This window comes from Lepidochelys kempii, chromosome 4, assembly GCF_965140265.1.
Source record: "Lepidochelys kempii isolate rLepKem1 chromosome 4, rLepKem1.hap2, whole genome shotgun sequence".
In the NCBI taxonomy this organism is placed as follows: Eukaryota; Metazoa; Chordata; order Testudines; family Cheloniidae; genus Lepidochelys; species Lepidochelys kempii.
Window position 1 is genome coordinate 27,121,970 of NC_133259.1, and position 21,075 is coordinate 27,143,044.

Here is a 21,075-nt window from a genome sequence, read left to right on the forward strand (position 1 = left end):
AACCTCTGATCATTTCTGAATCCCCGTAACTTAAAAGGCAAACAGATTTTTAAACAAAGTTTTCTTTTTGTTTTCATTTTTATTTTAATTGCTCCAGGCTCTGTAACCTTGTACACTGAATTTTGACCTGAGGTCTTAAAACAAACAAACAAAACTCTCTTAACATGTAGGGGCTTACTATAGGAGATAATCAGAATGGTAGTTGCAGCAGGTTCCACTAATGATTCTGTTATCATAGAAGCAATAATATGAAATTATTACAACAATATTAATAAAAGCCTCTGATCAGAGACCGAAAGGAAAGCCAGACTTGCGTAATCCTTCATCTGCAGAGACATTCAACCATAAATACACTCAGCAAGCTGTGCAGAATAATCAGGTGAGTGGGAGAAACAAGGAGGGAGGCAGCCAGGCATCTTGTTCTGACATCAACCACCAGTTTGTCTGGTAACCCCACATACAGCTGTAATCCCACAGGGATCACATGTTCCAAGAGCTGCCTCACTACTGGCAGCAACCCAGGTCTAAATACTCTACTCGTATTTAGTTGCTGTGAGAACAGATTGTTCTGGGGAACATGTATATTCCACAATGGAGGATCAGTGGGAGGACATAATCTTCATTTATCTTTTTTGATACAATTTATTCAGCATGGGCAAAATTCAGCCCCTGAACAGAGGGATGGCCAAGGTATGAGCTGGGTAAAACAGAGTTAAAAGCTCCTTGAGATTGGGCATGAACACAGCCTTCTATTACCAGTACTGTAAGGATAAGTTAATCACAAGGCCCTCCACACAAGACAAAAGTGGTTCTCATCCTGCCCAGGAGTTTTGGGCTGAGTGGGCAGAGGTGTTTTGTTGCATATTGTCTGGGTAAGTGTGTGCGTGTGTTGGGTCAGGGTGAAGGGCAAAGGCAGAACACACAGAAACACAGAGGAGAGAGAAACACATACACACACAGGGGAAGACCACAAAAGTCACTGTAGGTGCAGCGGAAAGCATGGCATGGGACCCTGGAAGAAACCTGGGGAGAGGTTATTTGGGTCAGGAGTGCTGCCTGAAAAGAAGCTTGGGTCTGTGAGCAATAGAAACTATTTCTTGTTACTTTGATTCGTACTGCATTCAGAGACACAGGACTTGGTACATTCTTTGTAAATAAAACTGCCGTAAAGAAATACCTGAGGGTATGTCTACAGCTAAAACACTGCAGCTGCGCTGCTGTAGCACTTCAGCGTGGACGGTGCTTACGCTGATGGGAGGGGTTCTCGCATTGGCGTAGGTAATCCACCTCCCTGAGAGGTGGTAGCTAGAACAACGGACGAATTCTACTGTCGACCTAGCACTGTCTACCCCGGGGGTCAGGTCAGTCTAGCTACGTCTTTCAGGGGCATGGATTTTTCACACCCCTGAGAGATGTAGCTATGCCGATGTAAGTTCCTAATGTAGATCAGGCCTCAATGTCACCAATTTTTCCTCTGAACTGGAACAACCTATTAGACCCTGAGTTTTTGGCTAGATGCTCAGGTCAGAAGTAGCGATGTACAATATTAAATGGTTAAATGATTAACCGGTAAGTATTAGTCTTACTGTTAACCCAACCTAACTGTTAACGCCTGGTGTGGCGGCCAGAGCGGCTCCAGCCCCTCTCCCTTTAATCGGCTAACCGGTTAAATGATATAATTTTTATTGTTTAAACAGTTAGCTATTTAAATAATATTTACATCCCTAGTCAGAAGGGGTAACAGTACTACTTATGTCTTACTTAAAATCTGATGTAAAGCCCATTGCAGTTATTTAGAAAAAATCCCATTAACTTCAATGGGCTTTGGATCAGGCCCTTAAGCCCTATATTGAGAGTTGAAGTAGGCACAAAGTTGTGCACAGGCCCTCTGCACTGGATCTAACGTGAGCCTAAAGAGGCAACCTAATGAGGAGATTATCTTAATTCTATTTGTAATTTCCTTTACAGTTAAATATCAACAACTGATTTGGGGCCTTCAGTAGTATCTAAGCTTTGTGTCTAATACACAGTATTGCGATCTCCTAAGTAGATGGAGCAGTTCTTGTGCCAATCCCCTAAAGAGGCTGACTCATTCAGACACAGCCAGTGCTTATAAATGGAAGAGCTGCACTGAGCCTGCTAGACATTTGGGTTTTGATAAAACCCGTAACTCAGATCTATGAGAGACTTAATTTGATGTAGGAAGTAGAAGGAGACAGTGTAAATCTGAGTTCTCCGCTTATTACAATGCCAGGGTTCTGTAATAGAATCCCCTGCTGGTTCCTCTTGGGCACTCAGTGATCCAGATCTGCCCTTCCCACTGACACATCACTGCAGTAATTCATCATGTGCCTATTCCACCAGCTGCAGAAAAGATTTCTGCATGCTTAACAGGAGGAGGCTGAATTCACAGCAAAGCATCACAACAGAGAAAGCAGGTTGCTGCTGTAAAACAGTCACATCATTGTTTAATGGGTCTGTTGTCAACAGTTGATTATAAATAAGATTTTTAAAGGGATGCCTTACCAGACATCATCCAAGTGGAGTCTGATGCTGCCATCACAGAACTCGCTGGCAGTGATTCAGTTTTCCCTGCTGATATTTTGGTAGGATAAACGACAGTATGTTAACCGCTGTTCTCAACACATATTTGTCAAAGAAATAATCAGCAGGAAAGCAAGGGGAAAACTGGAGCTTTTCTGTAAATCTGATGTCTGAGCATCAAGTTTTGCCTACTACTTGTGTCCAATAGCCCTTCGTTTTCTTTTAATGAACTGAAATTTTACATATATCCTCTCTTGATCTCAGGGTGAATTACCACTTATCTTATATACAATCCACATACATTTCAGTTTTTCTACATAGTGCTCTTAATCTCCCTCCCAGCAGGCTAACTAGTTTTGATATTAGAACCACATCAAATAAGCCAAAAATGATTGCAAAGTGCAGAGAACATCAAAACCAAAATTATCTGTGTGTGAAAAATGATGTATAGTCAACCATCTCAGTAATTCATGACACGCTTCAAAAATTGAGGCTACTTTGGTTAAGCATCTTTCAGGCCAAAAGAAACAGTGTGTGTTTCCAGTCAAAATCTTTCTATTTCCAGTAAGAGATTTTAAGCAGAAAACGAAGTGATTTCTGTGGAGCTTACACCTTACACATATACTCACAGGACCAAATTTTAAAAGAGGATTCACTCAGGCGTCTAATTTTGCACCTATAATCAATCGCACATGCAGCTGATTGCAGATGTGAATAAAACCCAGCTTTTACCACCACACCTCAAAAGCACTTTATAAAGGAAGTCAGCATCATTATTCCCCCATTTAACAGATGTGGTATCTGAGGCACAGAGCAAGGAAGTGACTTTTCCAAGGCTACCCAGCAGGCCAATGGCAGAACCAGGTCTCCTGAGGTCCAGTCTAGTGTTCTATCCACTAGGGCATAGTGCAACATCAAAATCCTCAGGGATTGGAATGCCCAATCCCCATTCAAATTAATGGTAAATCATTGTTCAAATAATCAAGGCAGCTTTGAAAATCTCACAGTAAATGTCTAATTGATTGTGCCCCTGGTAGTCAGAGGTCTAAATTCTATTAAGTATAGAATTCTATTATTTATAGACACACTTGATTGTGCTCTTTTGCATCTGTAGTTCACCACAAACAAAAATACCAGAGAGACAAGGTGGGTGAGGTAATATCTTCTACTGGACCAACTTTTGCTGATGAGAGAGACAAGGTCTGGATCTTACACACAGCTCTTGTTTGGGGTGTGGACTGCAGGGCTGATGCAGTAGTTTTGATTTAGTAAAAGCTACTGGGGTTGTCCTCAAATATTAATAAAAGTTAAAGGAGAGTGGCCAAATATATCAATAAACAGAGGGAGAGGGAAAGAGTGCCTTTGGAGGGGAAGAAATATGGTAGACTGAGAAAAAAGTCTATTGCATTCTTTCACAAAGCGCACAGACTTTGTGAGGGCTTTTTCCAAATCTATAATGAAAGGTGACAGCAGCAACAGAAATAGTAGCAGAGATGGGGAGAGCTGTCAAATCTCTGCTGTGTGGATGGGATCAGGGGTTGGCATGGGCAAAATGATTTCCCCAGTTAAAAAGCAATATAAATGTTCTTTTGCAGAACGTCCTCATTTTTATTATTGATCCGGGCTAGTGGTTTTTTAAGGTGAAATTTAAAATTTCATTAGGCCATCTTAAATTATTGCCATTTGTCCTCTGAGACACACTGAAGATGGGGTGGTGGGAGGGAATGAAGCGTAATTGAAAAAGAAAGGTAGTGGCCAATATTGTAATAGACTAGTCTCCATTTTACAGGCAAAATCTGGTCTGTCTTGTGTACTTGTCACAGAGGGAAATGAGGACACAGGAAACATTTTCCCTGCCACACCCCTCCAGTGTGCAAATAAAGATGGTGGAATGCAAGTAATGAAGCCACGATCACCTTTCGTGAAAAATTATGAGGTTTCAAAATTTGTTTCAAAATTTGTTTTCATTCTGCATCAAAACAAGAGCGAGACACCCCAGAATAGCCAATGGAACAGCTATATACTGTCTTATTAATTTGCAGATGCAGTTGGAGGGCAGGGGGATGGATGTAAGAAAGCGTGCTGTGTTTCTTCTCTGCCGAGAGTGGGCATGCAAGAAAGGCCACCCTTCATGTTGTTTCCAATCAAAACCTTAACAGTGAAGCCCCTACTTTGATTATGGGGTTAAATCCCACAGTCCTTAATCAAAGCTCCCACTGATTTAAAGAAAATAAAGGTTGGGTAAGGACTGCAAATATCATCAGGGAACATTTGTTTCTTTGGTAGTAGTCTATACATGGGAATTAATTGGTTAAATTGAACATTTTAATTTCTTGCTCCAAGTGGCAGGGCATTTTATAAGTAAGAAGATCACATAATAAGCACCATCCATTAAGTTGCACACAGGCTGAGGGTGTGTTGGGCGAACAGGGAAAATCATATCTATTGAAATGGTCCTGAATTAAAATATCAGCACCCATTTAAATTCAAATACCCACAGATTTTGAGGCCCTATATCTTTGGGCCTTTTCCGGCTCGGGGCCATCTCTATGTATTAATGTATGTTTTGCTTATGGATATACCACTCACTAGACTTCCCCCTCCTTTCTTTCTCCCCTACTGCTTCAAAATATAAAAGAGGTTTCCAAGCCTGGCCTACTCCAAGATATCAATACTGACCACCACCTGGAACTAAGCTGCACAGACAGGCATGCTTTTCCTCATCAGCATTTCCTCACATGCCAGGAGCCCTACCTATCGGTATGTTTTAGTTCCAGATGGCTGTGCTGCATTGATACCCTTGAGTCAGGAACCTCTATCAAACCGAAAGGAGCCACATTAGTGATTTTTGTGAAGGGCTTTTGACACTTTCTCCCACACTTCAACAGTTTCTGCACTGGGGATATTTTAGCCATGCCTTCTGCAATAACAGCATCTGAATGGCTGGCCAAAATACAGTGAAGGAGGACCAAACACATTAGACTGTTCAATACAAAGGCAAAGCCTGAATTTTGAATATAGAATTTGAAAGTGTAACTGACAAGTAAAAGAGAGGACTGATTTTCAGGCCCAAAGGGTGGGGACTGGGAGTAATAGTTTGGAAATTGTTACGCTTCCCTAGCCTAAATTATCCTATGCTCACTTTGAAGCAGTTAAATCCATTAGATTATAGAACACAGACATAAGGAAAGAAAAAGAAGCTCTGGTGACTTATGCCATTTAAAACTAGACTCAACAACATTTTGGAGAATACGCTGGGAAGCCATTGCGCACTATTGGGGTGCTGGACTACATGACCACATAAATATTTCCATCTTTAAGTTCTATGATAACTTAAAAAAGGAATATTTTAAAGGCCCCAATTCAGTGAAGCTATAATCAAGCTACATAGTGAAGTCCTTTCCTATTTGGTAAAGTACCTAAGCATATGTAAAAAGTGCATCCGTCAGTGTTTTGCTGAAATGGGTCCAAAGTATTATTCTAGCTTTGAAAAGTAATGGTGAAAATGGCACTTTCTTACTCAATAGATCTGCTCAGAGTCACATCTATTTACTTTAGGGACAAAAGCGTGTACTAACTCCCTTTTCAGTCAACACAGCTGTGGGAGAGGCAGCTGGATTCTATTCCTGCTTGTTTGTAACAGGGTCAGCCACCGCCTGAGTTCCCCCTCATGGCCAGGAGTAGCTCTGCAGCACCCTGCCTCCATTTTCCTCTCAAAGCTCCTTAATAAATGTCACACTGATCTGTTTTGAGCCCATACTAGAACTGTTTAAAATCTGGGTTTTATTGTTTACATATGGGAATGCTATTCTGGGACCACTCTGATCACTTTACATGGTCATGTCTTGATTATCAACTTTCTTTTAAAAAACAGACAAACAAAAGACCTTATCATTCCACCTCCTCAAAATACAAGTTTGTTCAAATCCAATGCATTGGTTCAAAGCCATCTCTCTCATAAAAATGAAACATTTTAGTGTCTGAGCCACTGGAGAAGGACTTCATTATGGAGAGGTTTACAGTGGAACGAAGTATCTGAGAAGTAAACTTAACAGTTAAGAGAACACCGGCTCTCAAATCCCTAATTCTACCATCAGAACTACATTGTTTGTGCTCTCTACTGTTCCACACTATTGTTCAGAAATGCAGCCTCCAATGGGTTCAGTAGTTGATCAGCAAAAGTTATCACTTACCACTACTAGTTTTGTCATTTTCTTCTCTTATTGATGATGGTGATGTAGTGACCTGTGTTGGTTGTTGTGAAGAGTTGATCTGGGAAACTGGTTCCCAGATAACATTTGAAGCAACTGAAAGAAAAAACATTCAAGTTCTTTATTTTACCTATTTCCCCTACAATATATGTAGCATATCTATCAAATATCTCTAGGCCCACTTGCATTATTATATTTTTTAAAACAACATAATTCATCTAAATCGACAACTTCAGCAATACTGAAAGAACTCCCCTCTCCACACAGAAAACCAACAAACCAGAATACACCACCCATGGTCCCCCTCCCTAATAACTCACTCCATTAAGGAAAAGCCTATCTAAATACATGGGGTGAAATCCTAGCTCCACTGAAGACAATGGCTAAACTACCATTGATTTCAAAGGGGGCTGGATTTCACGCATCAACTTGGCAGCATATGAGGCCTGCTTGCCAAGAGTGCCCCTGTGATATTTGTGGGTTTATCTGGGATTTCCCATTCTGGTGTAGGCAAAGAACTGGAGAGAGAAGATGATGAGAAGGAGTGGCAGACTGGGCAATATGGAGACATTCCTGTGCTGGGTAGTTGAGCAACAAATGGAGTTAAAGAAAACCCGTCAGGAGTTTCAGATGACCCAGTGCACCAAGAGATAATTCTTGTTTTCCTGGCCAGCAGAACAACAAAGCAATATATTGCAGGCCAATTGCAAGTGCAGCAACAGCTCTTGGAGAAGCTGTTGAGTCCCTCAGTAGGGAGTGATAACTAAGTGATGGGCACAGGCCTGGGCAAAATAGGCCCAATGAATGACCCCGATGGCTTTTTGTTTATGTTTGAGAAGGTGGCTTTGGGAGCAGGCTGGGAAAAGACGGTACGGGCCTTCCAGTTAGCTCCCTCTCTCTCAGGAGAAGCTCAAGCTGTTTACATGGCGCTGAACAAGCTGCAGATTAGGATACCGTAAAGGCAGCCATTTTAGATCATATGAGTCCGTTGGCAGAATGAAACAGGCAAAGGTTTCAAGCAGCAAGCTGTACTGCACAAAAAGTATCAGATTGGGCCACTAGGTGGATGAGGCCAGATTGAGCCAAGGAGTGGGGGATATCAGGCCATCCATTATTTTGGAACAGCGATTGCAGAGTCTCCCTGAGGTCACCAGGGTTTGATGCAGAGGCACCAACCCCCTACTTTAGAAGCTGCCGTTAAACTCACTGAGGAGTTCATGGAGGCTGTTGTCCCTAGTAAAACAAACTGTCTCAGGGAGGAAAAGTGGGGAACAACCAATTGTAAGAGGGGGGAGGAAGAAAACCCTGCTCACAATCTGTCAGATTGTTTGTTACCAGTGTTGGGGCTCAAGACATCTGAAGAGGGACTGCCCCAACATGGACTGTAATCTTGCTGAGTTGTGTGTGTGGCTGGAACCTTTGGGAAGCAGTCAAAACAAACTTTGGGAAGCAGTCAAAACAAAACAAACACTCACCAACTCCATGAGAGCTGGGAAGGGGGAGGGGGCAATGAGGGCCAAGGGCCTAGTACATTCTGACACAGGGTGCTCATTGGTTAGGAGAGACGGGATGAAACCCTAATGGATGAAGCCGGGGGAAAGACTGAAACTAACGTGCATTCATGGGGAAGGGAAAGTCTGTCCAGTGGCCAGGATGTCTCTGGAGATTTAGGGAACATTTCGATGGAAGTGGGGTGGATGGTCAGGACATAGCCCAAACCTGTGTTAACTGCAACCCCTTTTGAGCCTTTTTCCTTTGAGGAAGAAGAGACATGCCCAGAGAAGCAAATGGCTAGAGGGGGAAGGACTGGAGAAGGTGAGACAACAAGAAAGAGGCCAAGAAGCCAAAGGAAGAAACAGGACAGACAAGACAAGAGACGAGCTAAGAACCAAATTCCTGGGGAGAACCCGAAGGTAAAGGGTATGAAAAAGAGGAAGAATTAGAAGCAGATGAGTTAGATGAAGACGACGAAAGGCAAGGGCAAAGAGGTTGAGGGCTGGAGAGATCCAGAAGCAAGGGCAACAGCTTATTGAAATCCAGGGTAAGCTGGGTGATATTGTAGATGGGGAGACTTCAGAAGTGGGCAAAAAGTCTGATGCGGAAAAAGGGATTCAGGTCATCGGCTGGGACTGTTAAATGGGAGAGAGGGAGGCTGAAAGAAGGGCAAAGAAGCTCAGGATCTCAGAGAGTTGAGACCTCTATTTCCCCCACTCTGTGCCATCGGGGTATGTTGAAGCTTGGAAAAAGCCTTAAGGTGATGGGACACGAAGTATATAAGACATAAATGAAGTACACTGTGGTGAATTTACGTGTGTGTGTGTGAGGACTGCTTGCAAAGGGAAATCCAAGGTGAGGAGCCCATTCTGAGAGACTCACACTGATTTTACACCTAATGTAACACCGCAGAATTCATTGCAGCTGCTCATAATCAGAATCAGGCCCTTGATGTTTACTGAAGTGAAAGATTTACTGTTGGCTAGGGCAAGGCATATTGCAGACTATAGCTTTGACAATGTAACTCAATTCCAGCTAGCTATGTTACCACCTGTTATTTCAACCTTAGGTCTCTCTGGAGCACTCTGGAACACAGACTGCCAACTGTACTGGATTTTATGATCCAGTTATGATCCAGTATAGACTGCCAACTGTACTGGATTTTATGATCCAGTTATGATCCAGTACAGACTGCCAACTGTGCTGGATTTTATGATCCAGTTATGATCCAGTACAGACTGCCAACTGTGCTGGATTTTATGATCCAGTTATGATCCAGTACAGACTGCCAACTGTGCTGGATTTTATGATCCAGTTATGATCCAGTACAGACTGCCAACTGTACTGGATTTTATGATCCAGTTATAATCCAGTACAGACTGCCAACTGTACTGGATTTTATGATCCAGTACAGACTGCCAACTGTACTGGATTTTATGATCTGAGAAATTTTCCTCATAGGGGGTCCAATAGTGAAGTCCTTAGGCAAAATTTCAATGAGAATATATCTCATTGATACTTTTAGCTGACTAGGGACTGAATAAAGACTTCAGGAGTGGACCCGGCATTGGAAAGACTCCAGGTAAGAAGGGAAAAGGAAATATGTTAAAATGGGTTACAGTGAAAAGCAGTATGTTTCTTAGACGGGCGGGGGGGGGGGGGGGGGGAGCGCAGTTCTGCTCTCACAGACACTGATGTAAATCAGAAGTAACTATTTGCTTCAGTGGAGATATGACTTTTGATTTACATTGGTGAGAGAGCAGAATTAGACCCAGTGTTTGCACATATGTTAATAGATAAAAACGTTATTAGGATTGCAAAATTAAGCCCTCAAAAGTTAGGAAATGCCAAAATTAAGGTTGCCAATACAACCTTAATTCATCCCCCCTTGTCCATATGCATTATGATGCAGTCTTTAATTGCATGATCACATCATATTTTTTCCACAGAACTCCTGTGTCATTCAGCGCATATGCTGGATTTGTGCTAGGGACAAACCAGAGCTATGTAGTGAAGGAAATTGTTGTCCGTGGGACCCCTGCTTCATTTGTTGTAGAAGTTGAAAGGTGTGTAGTGGATGAGGCAAGCATTCGCAGGAAGAGAAAGGATGGTCCCATGGTTAAGACAGCTGAATGTTGCTCTGGAAACTGGATTCTATCCCTGTCTCTGCCAGAGTTCTTGTGTGATGGCAGGCAAATCACTTAAACTAAACTTTTTACAGGTGGTCACTAATTGTGTGTTTCTCATTTACTGGCTGCCCAACTCTAGACCCTGTAGTCCAATTTGCAGAAGTGCTGAGTGCTCATAGCTGCAACTGAATTCAGTGGGAGCTGTGCTCAGACATATGAAGTGCTGCAAGATGTTAAGAACTCTGAAAAGTCATGTCCGAGACAGCTCAAATTGGGTACCCAAAATTAGTGGATATTTTGACCTTAATCTCTCTGTGCCTCAGCTCCCCCATCTGTAAAATACGAATAACAACACCCCTTCCTCTCACATAACAGCTGTAAAGATAAATGAGTAAATGACTGTGAAGCCCTCAGATTCTATAAACCCTCAGATTGCCAGAGAAAAGCTGATAAGGAAATTAATAATTCTGTCTTCAGAGCATGATTTCAATCGTGTGCATGGGGCCATACATTGATCAATGAGGATAAAAGAAAATATTGAAAAACTGCTCATCAGTTGAGCAATATCCATCCTGTGCAACAAATGAGGCAGGGATCCAGTGGGAAAAAATAGTATGCAATCATGTAATTAAAGACTGTATCATAATGCATACGCACAATGGGACTGAATTAAGGTTGCATTGCAGCTTGGAGGAGTTCAGCACAATTTTCTACTGACATTTATATTCCAAAAGCAAAAAATAAATAAATCTTCTTTTAAATGCATGCCCAAGTTTGTGGTGTAGAGGATCTCTCTCATTGTCTTACATGCCCAGCAGGTGACAGAGACCTCTGAATCCCAGGCAAAGTGAAAACCTTGGAAGCTTACCTGAGACATCTGTACTACTGTTTGTAGTAATGGTTGAATCACTGGAAACTGAAAAGTAATATAAAGGATTGTGTTAGTGCAGCCATCTTCCAGGTCTGTTTGGTGCTAAAATATGAAAGTTAATAATGTGCACACAAAGCATTTGTATTGTATTTAGGATCACAATGCTTTCCCTTATGTTTCCAAAGATGTGCAGGATTTAGCTATACCACTTACATTCACACCAAACTGAAATTAGTGGGAGCTGCATGGCTAGTCACATGGAAAGCGTAGGGGTTTCTGTTGGAAGCCCTGGTGGTATAGAGAGAAGTTAACTGTTGAACCATTGATTTGCTAATTTTTCCTGAAGATGTATAAAAAAGATGAATATAAACTGCATGGATTAGAACAGAGGTGCCCAAATTTTTCAGGCGACTGCAGTTTTACCAGAGTATGACCTTGGCCCACCACTTCCTGTTCAATTGTTCATGCTCTAACTCACAATGGAGTGATAGGTACACTCAGCTATAGGCCTTGTCTATGTTTGAAAGACCTAATGAAGGCACAGTTTAGGCTGGCAAAAGTGTTCTCTTGCTGGTATGGTTTATACCAGTTCCCCAACCAAAATAAACTCTAATGGTAAATGTAACTACTGTTACACTAGTCAAACTCCTAACCCATATAATTACACTAGCAGAAATTTTAGGTATAGGCCAGCCTTAGTCTCATAAACAGGCCATGATTTATTGTTTAGAGCATGGTCAAAGGAATGGGAGACAAGCAACAATGCATGGGCGTGCAGCACGTGTCTTGTGTCATCATCTACACCAGTGCAAAGACAACTCTTGGGAGATTATTCCAAGAAATGGTGCTTTTCTTAAAGCACCAGTGGCTGGAACCAGGTAATTTTGTGAAAATCTCAGCTTTCATCACAAAAAGTTTCTAGCTTCCACGGTTGTGGAGAAACGGTTGTGGAGAACATGACCCAAGTGCACACTAAAGGCTCAGAAATTAGAAGTCAAATTTAAAGAAACCCCAAATTTATATATTTTTAAAATCTTCTGATTTTTAAATCCATTTTTTTCGCTTGAGTCATGATTTTTGCACACTGGGGCTGGCAATGTGACTGCACCGTGGGTGTAAAACAGTGCTACATCAGGATGGCAGGGTTTTACACCCACCCTATACGGCTGCCAATGACTTCACAAGGTGCAGGGCGGCAGACAATCAGGGCCATGATAATCAAATCTGAGGTGGAAGAGATCAGCTTCATTAGTGAATAGAATCAGCAAAGAGGCACAAAATCATCACACAGTGTGACACCCTGACATTTGGCTTTGCATCATGATATACTGTGGTGATGTATGATATACTGTGGTGATGCATCCGATGAAGTGAGCTGTAGCTGATGAAAGCTTATGCTCAAATAAATTTGTTTGTCTCTAAGGTACCACAAGTCCTCCTTTTCTTTTTGCTATTATTATGTGTCTCCATTCATAGTGCTCTGATGTCGTCCCCCTGTATTGGCTGCTGGGTAGACCAGTCAGTTTTGTTCCCTTTGCTCAGCACACTGCACTCTCATTTGCATTTCTGAGACCAGCCAGAGTGAGAGAGCTGAGATATGACCTGTAAAGTATTAGCTGATTAGAAATCAGAGGAATCTGTGTGCTCTATACCATACTATATATACGTGAATGGTATATTAACAAAGCTGGCCTAAAATAGCAGAGTCATTCTTTTCTTGCCCATATTTCATACTAGGGCAACAAAGCTCTGGTTTGACACCCCCTTGTCTATTAATCTAGTCTTTGCTTTGTAAAGTGTGCAGTATATGGTATGAAGTATACTTTGCTAATAATTTGCTAACATAATCTGCTTGAAGAAAGCCATGGTCACCAATTCACATTTCTGGACGATGCTAATCTCGGTTTTTCTTTTCAAGGTCTCCAAACAATGACTTCTTCTGAAGAAAGGTTCCTATTCCCCCAATTTTTTCATAGCCAGAAGTGCATCCTTTCACTTTATGGAGACAACTATCAAGCAAGCTGGAGTATGGAAACAGCCTTAGAGATCTTGGAGGGAGGGGGTCAGATATGGGGCTTTTAAAAATATAAGGAGGGCTTAATTTTTCACCTTATTTTATCATTTATATTTGTGCCAAATGTATGCAAAATGATAACAGTGTGATTTCGTAATATTTCGTGCCCACTTGGCACAGCTGTAAATGGCAACACAAGACTCATTGTATGGTCTTAAGAGGTGGTTCCCCCTCTCTCCCCTACTATTAGTGATATCTGGCCATATCTGAACTGATGGGCTAGAAATAAAAGACTCTACAAACCCTTGAGCCTCACAGTCCTCCCCTGCACCCTCAAGTGTTTACCATTTTGTGACTAGGTTCAAGCTGCAGCATATGGTGCTAGCTCATAGCATTACCTTGCTATGCACAAATTCTTTCATCTGAGCTGCAAGGCAATAAGGGAAGTCTAACCACTAAACTTTTAACATAGTGCACAGGCTTTGTAGCCTAGCAACTACTCTTAATGTTAACAGGATCAAATAGCATAATATCTGTGCACCTCTTTGAAAGTGCAGGGTAAAGCACTCTGTGTAGGATGCAGTCACTGTGTCAATACTCTCTGATTTCCCTTGACATTTTCCTCTTGGTCACTCAGTGAAACAGTTCTGCCCTTCCCACTGATACATTACTGATCTAAGACATTAGTTGTCAATGGGAAATCATCATCAAATGGTATGTTTATCACAGGGTTCCACCTGGATCAGTACTAGGCCTGATACTATACATCATTTTCATCAATGATCCGAAAGTAGGTATATCATCACTGCTGATAGAATTTGTGGATTGGTGTTATGATGGGGCCAGAGCAGTCATACAGAGCTATTGGGATGACATGATAAACTGGGTCCATTTGGATAAAATGCATTTTAATTAGGGCTGTCAAGCGATTAAAAAATTAATCGTGATTAATCGCATGATTAAAAAATTAATTGCGATTAATTGCAATTGTTAATATAATAAACAAATACAAAATTAATTACAATTGTTAATAATGTGTCTGTTCTAAACAGATTATAAAAAAGATTATAAAAGGATGTAGTCTTACCTGGAGTGGACTGAATGTTCTTGGTTGTTGGAGTACTGAACTGGAGTGTGTATCCTAGAAAGCAATAACTTAGAAAAGGATTTATGGGTCATAGTGGTCAAGCAACTCAGCATGAGCTTCCAGTGCAATGCCATGGTAAAAAGAGCGAATACGATCCTTGGATGTATAAACAGGGGAGTAGTAAGTAGGGAAGTTATTTACTTCTCCATACAGCATTGGTGAGACCAATACTGGAATAGCATAAATAGTTCTGGTGTCCACATAGTAAAAAAGATTGAAAAATTGGAAAGAGTGCATTACAAAGCCACAGAAGTGGTTCGAGGACTGGAGAAAATGCCTTAAAGTGAGAGATTTAAAGAGCTTATTAAAAAGAAAGTTGTGTGGTGACTTGATGATAATGTGTAAACGCCTTCACGGGAAGAAAATACCAGTTACTAAAGAGCTCTTTAATCTAGCAGAGAAGGGCATAAGGACAGTGGTGAGCTGGAGCCGCTTCACACCAGTTTGCTGGAACTGGTTGTTACATTTAGAAGCTTTTTTAGAACCGGTTGTCCCGTGAGGGACAACTCATGGGACAACCGGTTCTAAAAAGGCTTCTAAATTTAACAATCAGCCAAAAGTGGTGCCTTAGGCGCCGACTCCGTGGGTGCTCTGGGGCTGGAGCACCCACGGGGAAAATTTGGTGGGTGCAGAGCACCCATTGGCAGCTCCCCTCATCCCCGTCCCCAGCTCACCTCCGCTCGTCCTCCGCCCCTGAGTTACGTGCCGCCCCACTCTGCTTCTCCGCACCCCCGGCTTTCCGCGAATCAGCTGTTCGCGCGGGAAGCCTGGGAGGGCTGAGAAGCAAGCAGCGGCTTTGCGCTCAGGCCCAAGGAGGTGGAACAGAGGTGAGCTGGGGCGGGGGGGCGCGAGGAGGGCCGCCCGCGCCGCAGCAGGTAACCTGGGGGGGCATGCAGGAGAACCGCTCCCCTCCCCAGCTTGCCTCCGCCTCCCTGGGCCTGAGTGCGAAGCCGCCACCTGCTTCTTAGCCTCCCCCCCCGCCCCCCGGGGGCGTGGGGGCGGAGAAGCACAGCGGGGTGGCGCATTGAGGGGAGGAGGTGGAGCCAGAGCGGAGGTGAGCTGGGGCTGGGCACGGGGCGGGGAGCTGCCGGTTGGTGCTCTGCACCCACCAAATTTTCCCCGTGGGTGCTCCAGCCCTGGAGCACCCACAGAGTTGCCGACTAAGGCGCCACTTTTGATGTGATAGGTGGGGGGAACGGCCACTCCCCCTGCTCCCTGCCTAGCTACCCTATCCTGCCCCTAGGAGCCAGAGGGACCTGCCAGATGCTTCCTGGGAGCAGTCCCAGGTAAGCACCGCCGGGACTCCCCACCTTGCCCCCCAGCAGGTCCCTCCGGCTCTTAGGGGTGGGGTGGAGTGGGCACCTACAACGGTGGCCCACAAGACCCTCCTGCCTGGTTCCGGGGGCATTCAGGGGACAGGGGAGGGGGGTGAATGGCGAAGGGGTCCAGGGGGGAGGGCACAACCCCCTTGTGGGGTGAGGAGGGAACCGGTTGTTAAGATTTTGGCAGCTCATCACTGCATAAGGAGAACCAAAGGCTGGAAGCTGAAGCCAGACAAAATTCAAATGGGAAATAAGGCCACATTTTTAAACAGTAAGGGTGATTAATCATTGAAACAAGCTACCAAGGGAAGCATCTACTGATGTCTTCAGATCAAGACTGGATGCTTTTCTGGATAATATGCTTTTGCCAAACACAAGGGATTGGACTCAATACAGGGGTATCTGAATGAAATTTAACAACCTGTACTATACATTAGGTCAGATTAAAAGATCTAATGGTCCATTGTTGCCTTAAACTTCAAGAATCTATGAAACATCATTGATTAATGTGTCTGTTCTAAACAGATTATAAATAAGATTGTGAAAGGATGTACTCTTACCTGGAGTCGACTGAATGTTGTTGGATGTTGGAGTCATAGATGACTTTTCTTTTGCTGATATTTTGATAAAAGAAACACTGTTAGTCAGTTAACCACCGTTCCGAACAGACGTCTGTCAAAGGAATAATCAAACAAGGAAGGAAAAGTGGAGTCCTTCTGCAGAGCAGCTCTCTTTGAGCAGCTGGTAATACTTTCCTTTGATGGTTTATGGATTAACCTTATCTTTTAAAAACTGCCAATTGTTCTGTGCATTTTGTGATTCCAAGAAACATTTGATCTCTTTTGGAGTGTGTTTTCTAATAGCCTCCTTAAATACTCCTCCAAATTTTGCAAGTGTATCTATTTTGTGCATTCAGTGACCTGCAAAGAGATACCGCTGCAAATTTTGCTTGCATAATTAAGAAGTGTGTTTCAAACTTTGACCTCATATCTTTTCTTTTAAAATGTCATCGTTACATTTGTGTAACAGCTACTAAACTACTAAAATTGTAGCAGCTAACTACGGGGTGTTGAATATGTAGTCCTGGACATATCCTGATCTGCTCTAAGTGGGCTGTCTTCCTGAATTCCATTCTGGGTGTAGAAGCTTGGCTTCTTGTATTATGGTCAGATAAGTAATTGAATGAGAGTCCTTGGGAAAAGCCAGGTAGGAAGCATTCAGAAGAAAACTTTTTATTTGCCGGACTCTTCTCTTTGAACAACTTCCCAGTAGGGTGCACACTGGCACTATGCTGCTGGAATTATCATCATTCAAATGAGATGTAAAACATTAAGTAGTGAAAAATCTCACAGCACTCTTCAGGAAAGCAAGGATATTAACTTAACTTCAGCATTCTGGCCAAATCCCAAGGTGGATATAATCTGCCTACCTGAAATTCCCTCTTTCGTTCAATATCACATTCTTCTTTTCCTCTCCTTAAGATGTTGTGTAGTTTTACAATATGCTTGGGAAACATTTATCACTTTTCACCAAAAAATTGACTGCCTTTCAATGACAGTACATAAGGCCAAATTTCCCCCCTCCACACACACGCCTTTCTTAATAGGAGTGTGTGCATGTGTCTGTCAGTCTGTATCTAATGGTAGAATTAGTCCAATAATTTATATAGAAACTATAATTTGTAAAATGCCCTGGGATCCATATCCAGGAAAGGGTCTATATGTGATACAAGATAATCACCATTAAAAAAGTATGACAGTCAGAAGATATTGTAATATCCAAAGATGAAACAGTATATTAAAATATACCCACTATAAAAACTAAATGAGAATGATAAACTTGATCCCCTTTTATAAGTCAAAATTTATTGTAGTCACTACCCTTAAATTACCACGATGCCCTTGGGATATGGCAGTCAGGGGAAGGCCATTTAAAAAAAGAAAGTCTACACATCAGTATATAATTTAGACAATACCACTGTGCAATTTATTGCAGATCAGCACTAGTATTAAAAGTGTACCACCACTTTAAGTGCTAAACACAAATGCAATCCCAGCTTTCTTTAGCTAAAGTAACATTTAAGTGGTTGCTTGCTTCAGCCAACTCCCAAATGTACAGAGCAGCTCATCCTGCCCACGTTCCTCTCCACCCCACCTTCTCTCTGACTAAATATAGTTAGTCAGTGCCCAGCCCCTGACTTCCCATGGCACATCCCTTTTCTAGGGTGACTCATTGCTTGCCTACAGTTGGCTCTGCCTTGATACTTTACAGGTCCCCACACTAAAGGCAGATAGCTGTGGTCTCTTGTTTAATTAGAATTACAGGTTAACTCCTTCCCTCCTGAACTTCTGGGTGGGGTCAGAACAGTTCATCACATACCTCAATGTTTTTTTAAAAAATACTGAATAACTAACAGTGGATCTAAACTATCTCTGGTTGCTTGCTGTGGTATGTTCTCATGAGTGAATCAAACAGGCTTGCTGAAGTCAACAAAATGCAACTGTGGCAAGATATATTTATTTCACTTTGCTACACCACCATTATTTTAAAAAATTTCAGTAGGAGGACAACTGAATACAATTATACAAAATCCAAACAGGTTTAAAGACTATATAAAACAGAGAAATAGGTAACTAGCCCTATTAATATTGGTTTCTAGATTTATGCCTACAATTAGAAGAATAAGTGAGACGTATGATGACCATTTTGGTGTTCATTAAAAATACATCAGTGAAGTGAGTTGCCTAGCACAACAGTAGTTTGACCTTGTGCATAGTGTACTTCTCACTGAAAGCCAAAAAGGAATTAGGTCCTTATGAACAGTCTTGACAGAGGATCTAGGAAGCTTGACTTTACATGTGAGGCTACAAAATAGATGTATGCACGGTTCTGAGTTGGCATGTTTTGAGTATAGGAACCCTAATGTGTTGATAGTGTCAGTGGTAACAAACTGATTTAAGACTATAATTTAAGTATGGCCACACTGATATAGAACAAAGGACTATCTAGCCCAGTATCCTATATCTCATCTGTGATGGGGCATACAAACCCCACACTGGAAAGGAAGGGGTTAAAAAGCTGCTCTGGCCCCATCACACCTGAAAAACATGAACAGGCTGGAGAAGGTGCTTAAAAGGGGAGCAGAGCATCTCAGGAGGTGGCAGACAGTGGAGGTAAAGAGGTTTACAATTGGAGCTTCTGCGAAGGAGCACAGCAGGAGTTCCTGAGGTCTGGTTATAAGGATTTGGTCAAGTCCTTGAAGGAGGAAGTCACACCTCTCCAAAGGACTTTATCTTTGAGTTCAGCAAATAAATTATTTTATTCACTGGGAAGAGAGGGGCTGGTAGGAAGTGATCCAGGGAAGCAGAAGTACAGCACTTTGGGGTGCAGGACTTAGCTGCTTACCACTGGGCCCTTGAATGGAACCTGGTGGAGAGGCTGTGTTCACATACCACTCCCTAGGGAGTGCCAAAGACAAAAGTCAACCCTTGGTATGGGGAAATCTAGTTTAGGGAAGGCCCTGAAAACAGAAGAATCTGGACCATGAGACCCTGACCCAAGGGGAAGCCGGGAGCCCCTTGCCTCAGAGGACAACTCCATTGCTGGACTTTTTATATACGCAAAAGAGGCAGAAGCAAATGAGTGATCTGGCCTGAGGGATGAATTCATGCTTGACTTCAGATTCACCATAGCCCCTAGCATGCATGCTCCTACAGCTGTACGTAAGCACCTCTCAGCTCTTTGAAAATGCTTACCTGTCCTCCCCGCGTCAGCAGTAATCCCTAATATAGCCAGCGGAGAGAGCATCTCATGCTTACAGGGCAGCAACTTCCTCACTCAAGTTTCTCTTGTTTGTGTTCCCCTGCCACTAAATGCAGCCATGTGACCTATGGCTATGGAATTCTCAAGCGTGGGCAGCATGTTCATAGCATGGTCCCTGAGCAGCTTGTAACGTCTGTCAAGTAAAGGATAGAGAAGATGGAGCTGCTAGGATGCGGAGTCAAAAAATAATGAAAGAGCCAAAAGGACTAAAAATAGAACAGAAAGAGGGGGGAAATAACAGGATGGTAAAAGAGGACAGAGGAAGGACAGGAGAGGTAGACAAAAGAACAGAGGAAATGAGATGCAACAGAATTGTGTTGGGACATGATGCAGAGGGATGTGAAGGGAACGGGAACACCCATCTGCCAAAACAAGCCAAAGGGGGTTCCTGCAAAAATAGTTAGGAACCATTGTATCCAGTGGTGGAACAACTCAGCAGAAATAAACAGTTGTGTAAATCAACAAAGTTTCTTCTTCATGTGCTTATTATAAAATAAAAAAGTAAAATACTTTCACAAGCATAAAGTAAACACAAATTCCAGTATGGGTTCAACCTACCGCCCTATTGTCTTAAAAATGTTCTCTCCGTTTTGTTTCAATCTTCACTAAAAAAATAAATTGTGAATAGATACTTAACATAATTTATATTAACAACAAGGGGGAAGGAACACAAGCCAAAGTAGGGAACAAACAGGTTAAAGAGTATTTAGAGAAATTAGATGTATTCAAGTCGGCAGGGCCTGACAAAATTCACCCTACGATACTTAAAGAATTAGCTGAAGACATCCCGGATCCATTAGCAATTATCTTTGAGAACTCATGGAGGACTGGGGAAGGGCAAACATAGGACCTATCTTTAAAAAGGGAAACAAAGAGACCCTGCAGAATTATAGACCAGTCAGGCTAACTTTGATACTTGGAAAGATACTAGAACAAATTATTAAACGATCAATTTGTAAGCACAGAGAGAATAACCACCAACATGGATTTGTCAAGAATAAATCATCCGAAACCAAACTACTTTCTTCGGTTTACAGTGTTACTGGCCCAGTGGATGGGGTGAAGAGGTAAACATGATATACCTTGATTGTAGTAAAACTTTTGACAGAGTCTAGTTTGCACACTCTCATAAGCAAACTGTAGGGATATGTGAGCTAGGTGAAATCACCATAAGGTGGGTGCACAACTGGTTGAAAAGACCACACTCAAAGAGCAGTTATCAATGGTTCACTGTCACACTGGGAGGATGAAACGAGTGAGGACCCACAGGGGTCTGTCCTGGGTCCAGCATTATTCGACATTTTCATTAATGACTTGTATAATGAAGTGGAGAGTATGCTTATAAAATTTTCAGATGACACTAAGATGGGAGAGGTTGCAAGCACTTTGGAGAACAGGATTAGAATTCAAAATGACCTTGACAAATTGAGAATTGGTCTGAAATCAAGAAGATGAAATTGAACAAGGACTAGTGCAAATTATTTAACTTAGGAAGGAAAAATCAAATGCACAACTACAGAA

General features: G+C 42.4%; 1 protein-coding gene across 5 annotated transcripts in view; it reads right to left on the reverse strand.

Annotated features, from left to right (window-relative positions):
- Positions 1 to 21,075, reverse strand: part of EMCN (endomucin) — an 89,681-nt gene that overhangs the window by 47,941 nt on the left and 20,665 nt on the right. For 3 of the 5 annotated variants that reach the window (XR_012158498.1, XM_073340791.1, XM_073340792.1), the window contains exons 2-6: positions 16,293 to 16,346; positions 14,351 to 14,404; positions 11,247 to 11,294; positions 6,738 to 6,851; positions 2,527 to 2,595 (exon numbers count right to left, since the gene is read on the reverse strand). Coding sequence is in view for 2 of the 5 variants with exons in the window: in XM_073340791.1 (XP_073196892.1) it covers positions 2,527 to 2,595; positions 6,738 to 6,851; positions 11,247 to 11,294; positions 14,351 to 14,404; positions 16,293 to 16,346 (339 nt within the window). In the remaining 3 variants the exon portion in view is untranslated. Of the gene's footprint in view, positions 1 to 2,526; positions 2,596 to 6,737; positions 6,852 to 11,246; positions 11,295 to 11,462; positions 11,538 to 14,350; positions 14,419 to 16,292; positions 16,347 to 21,075 lie in introns of those variants that run through there. The other 2 variants (XR_012158499.1, XR_012158500.1) reach the window with 2 other exon arrangements.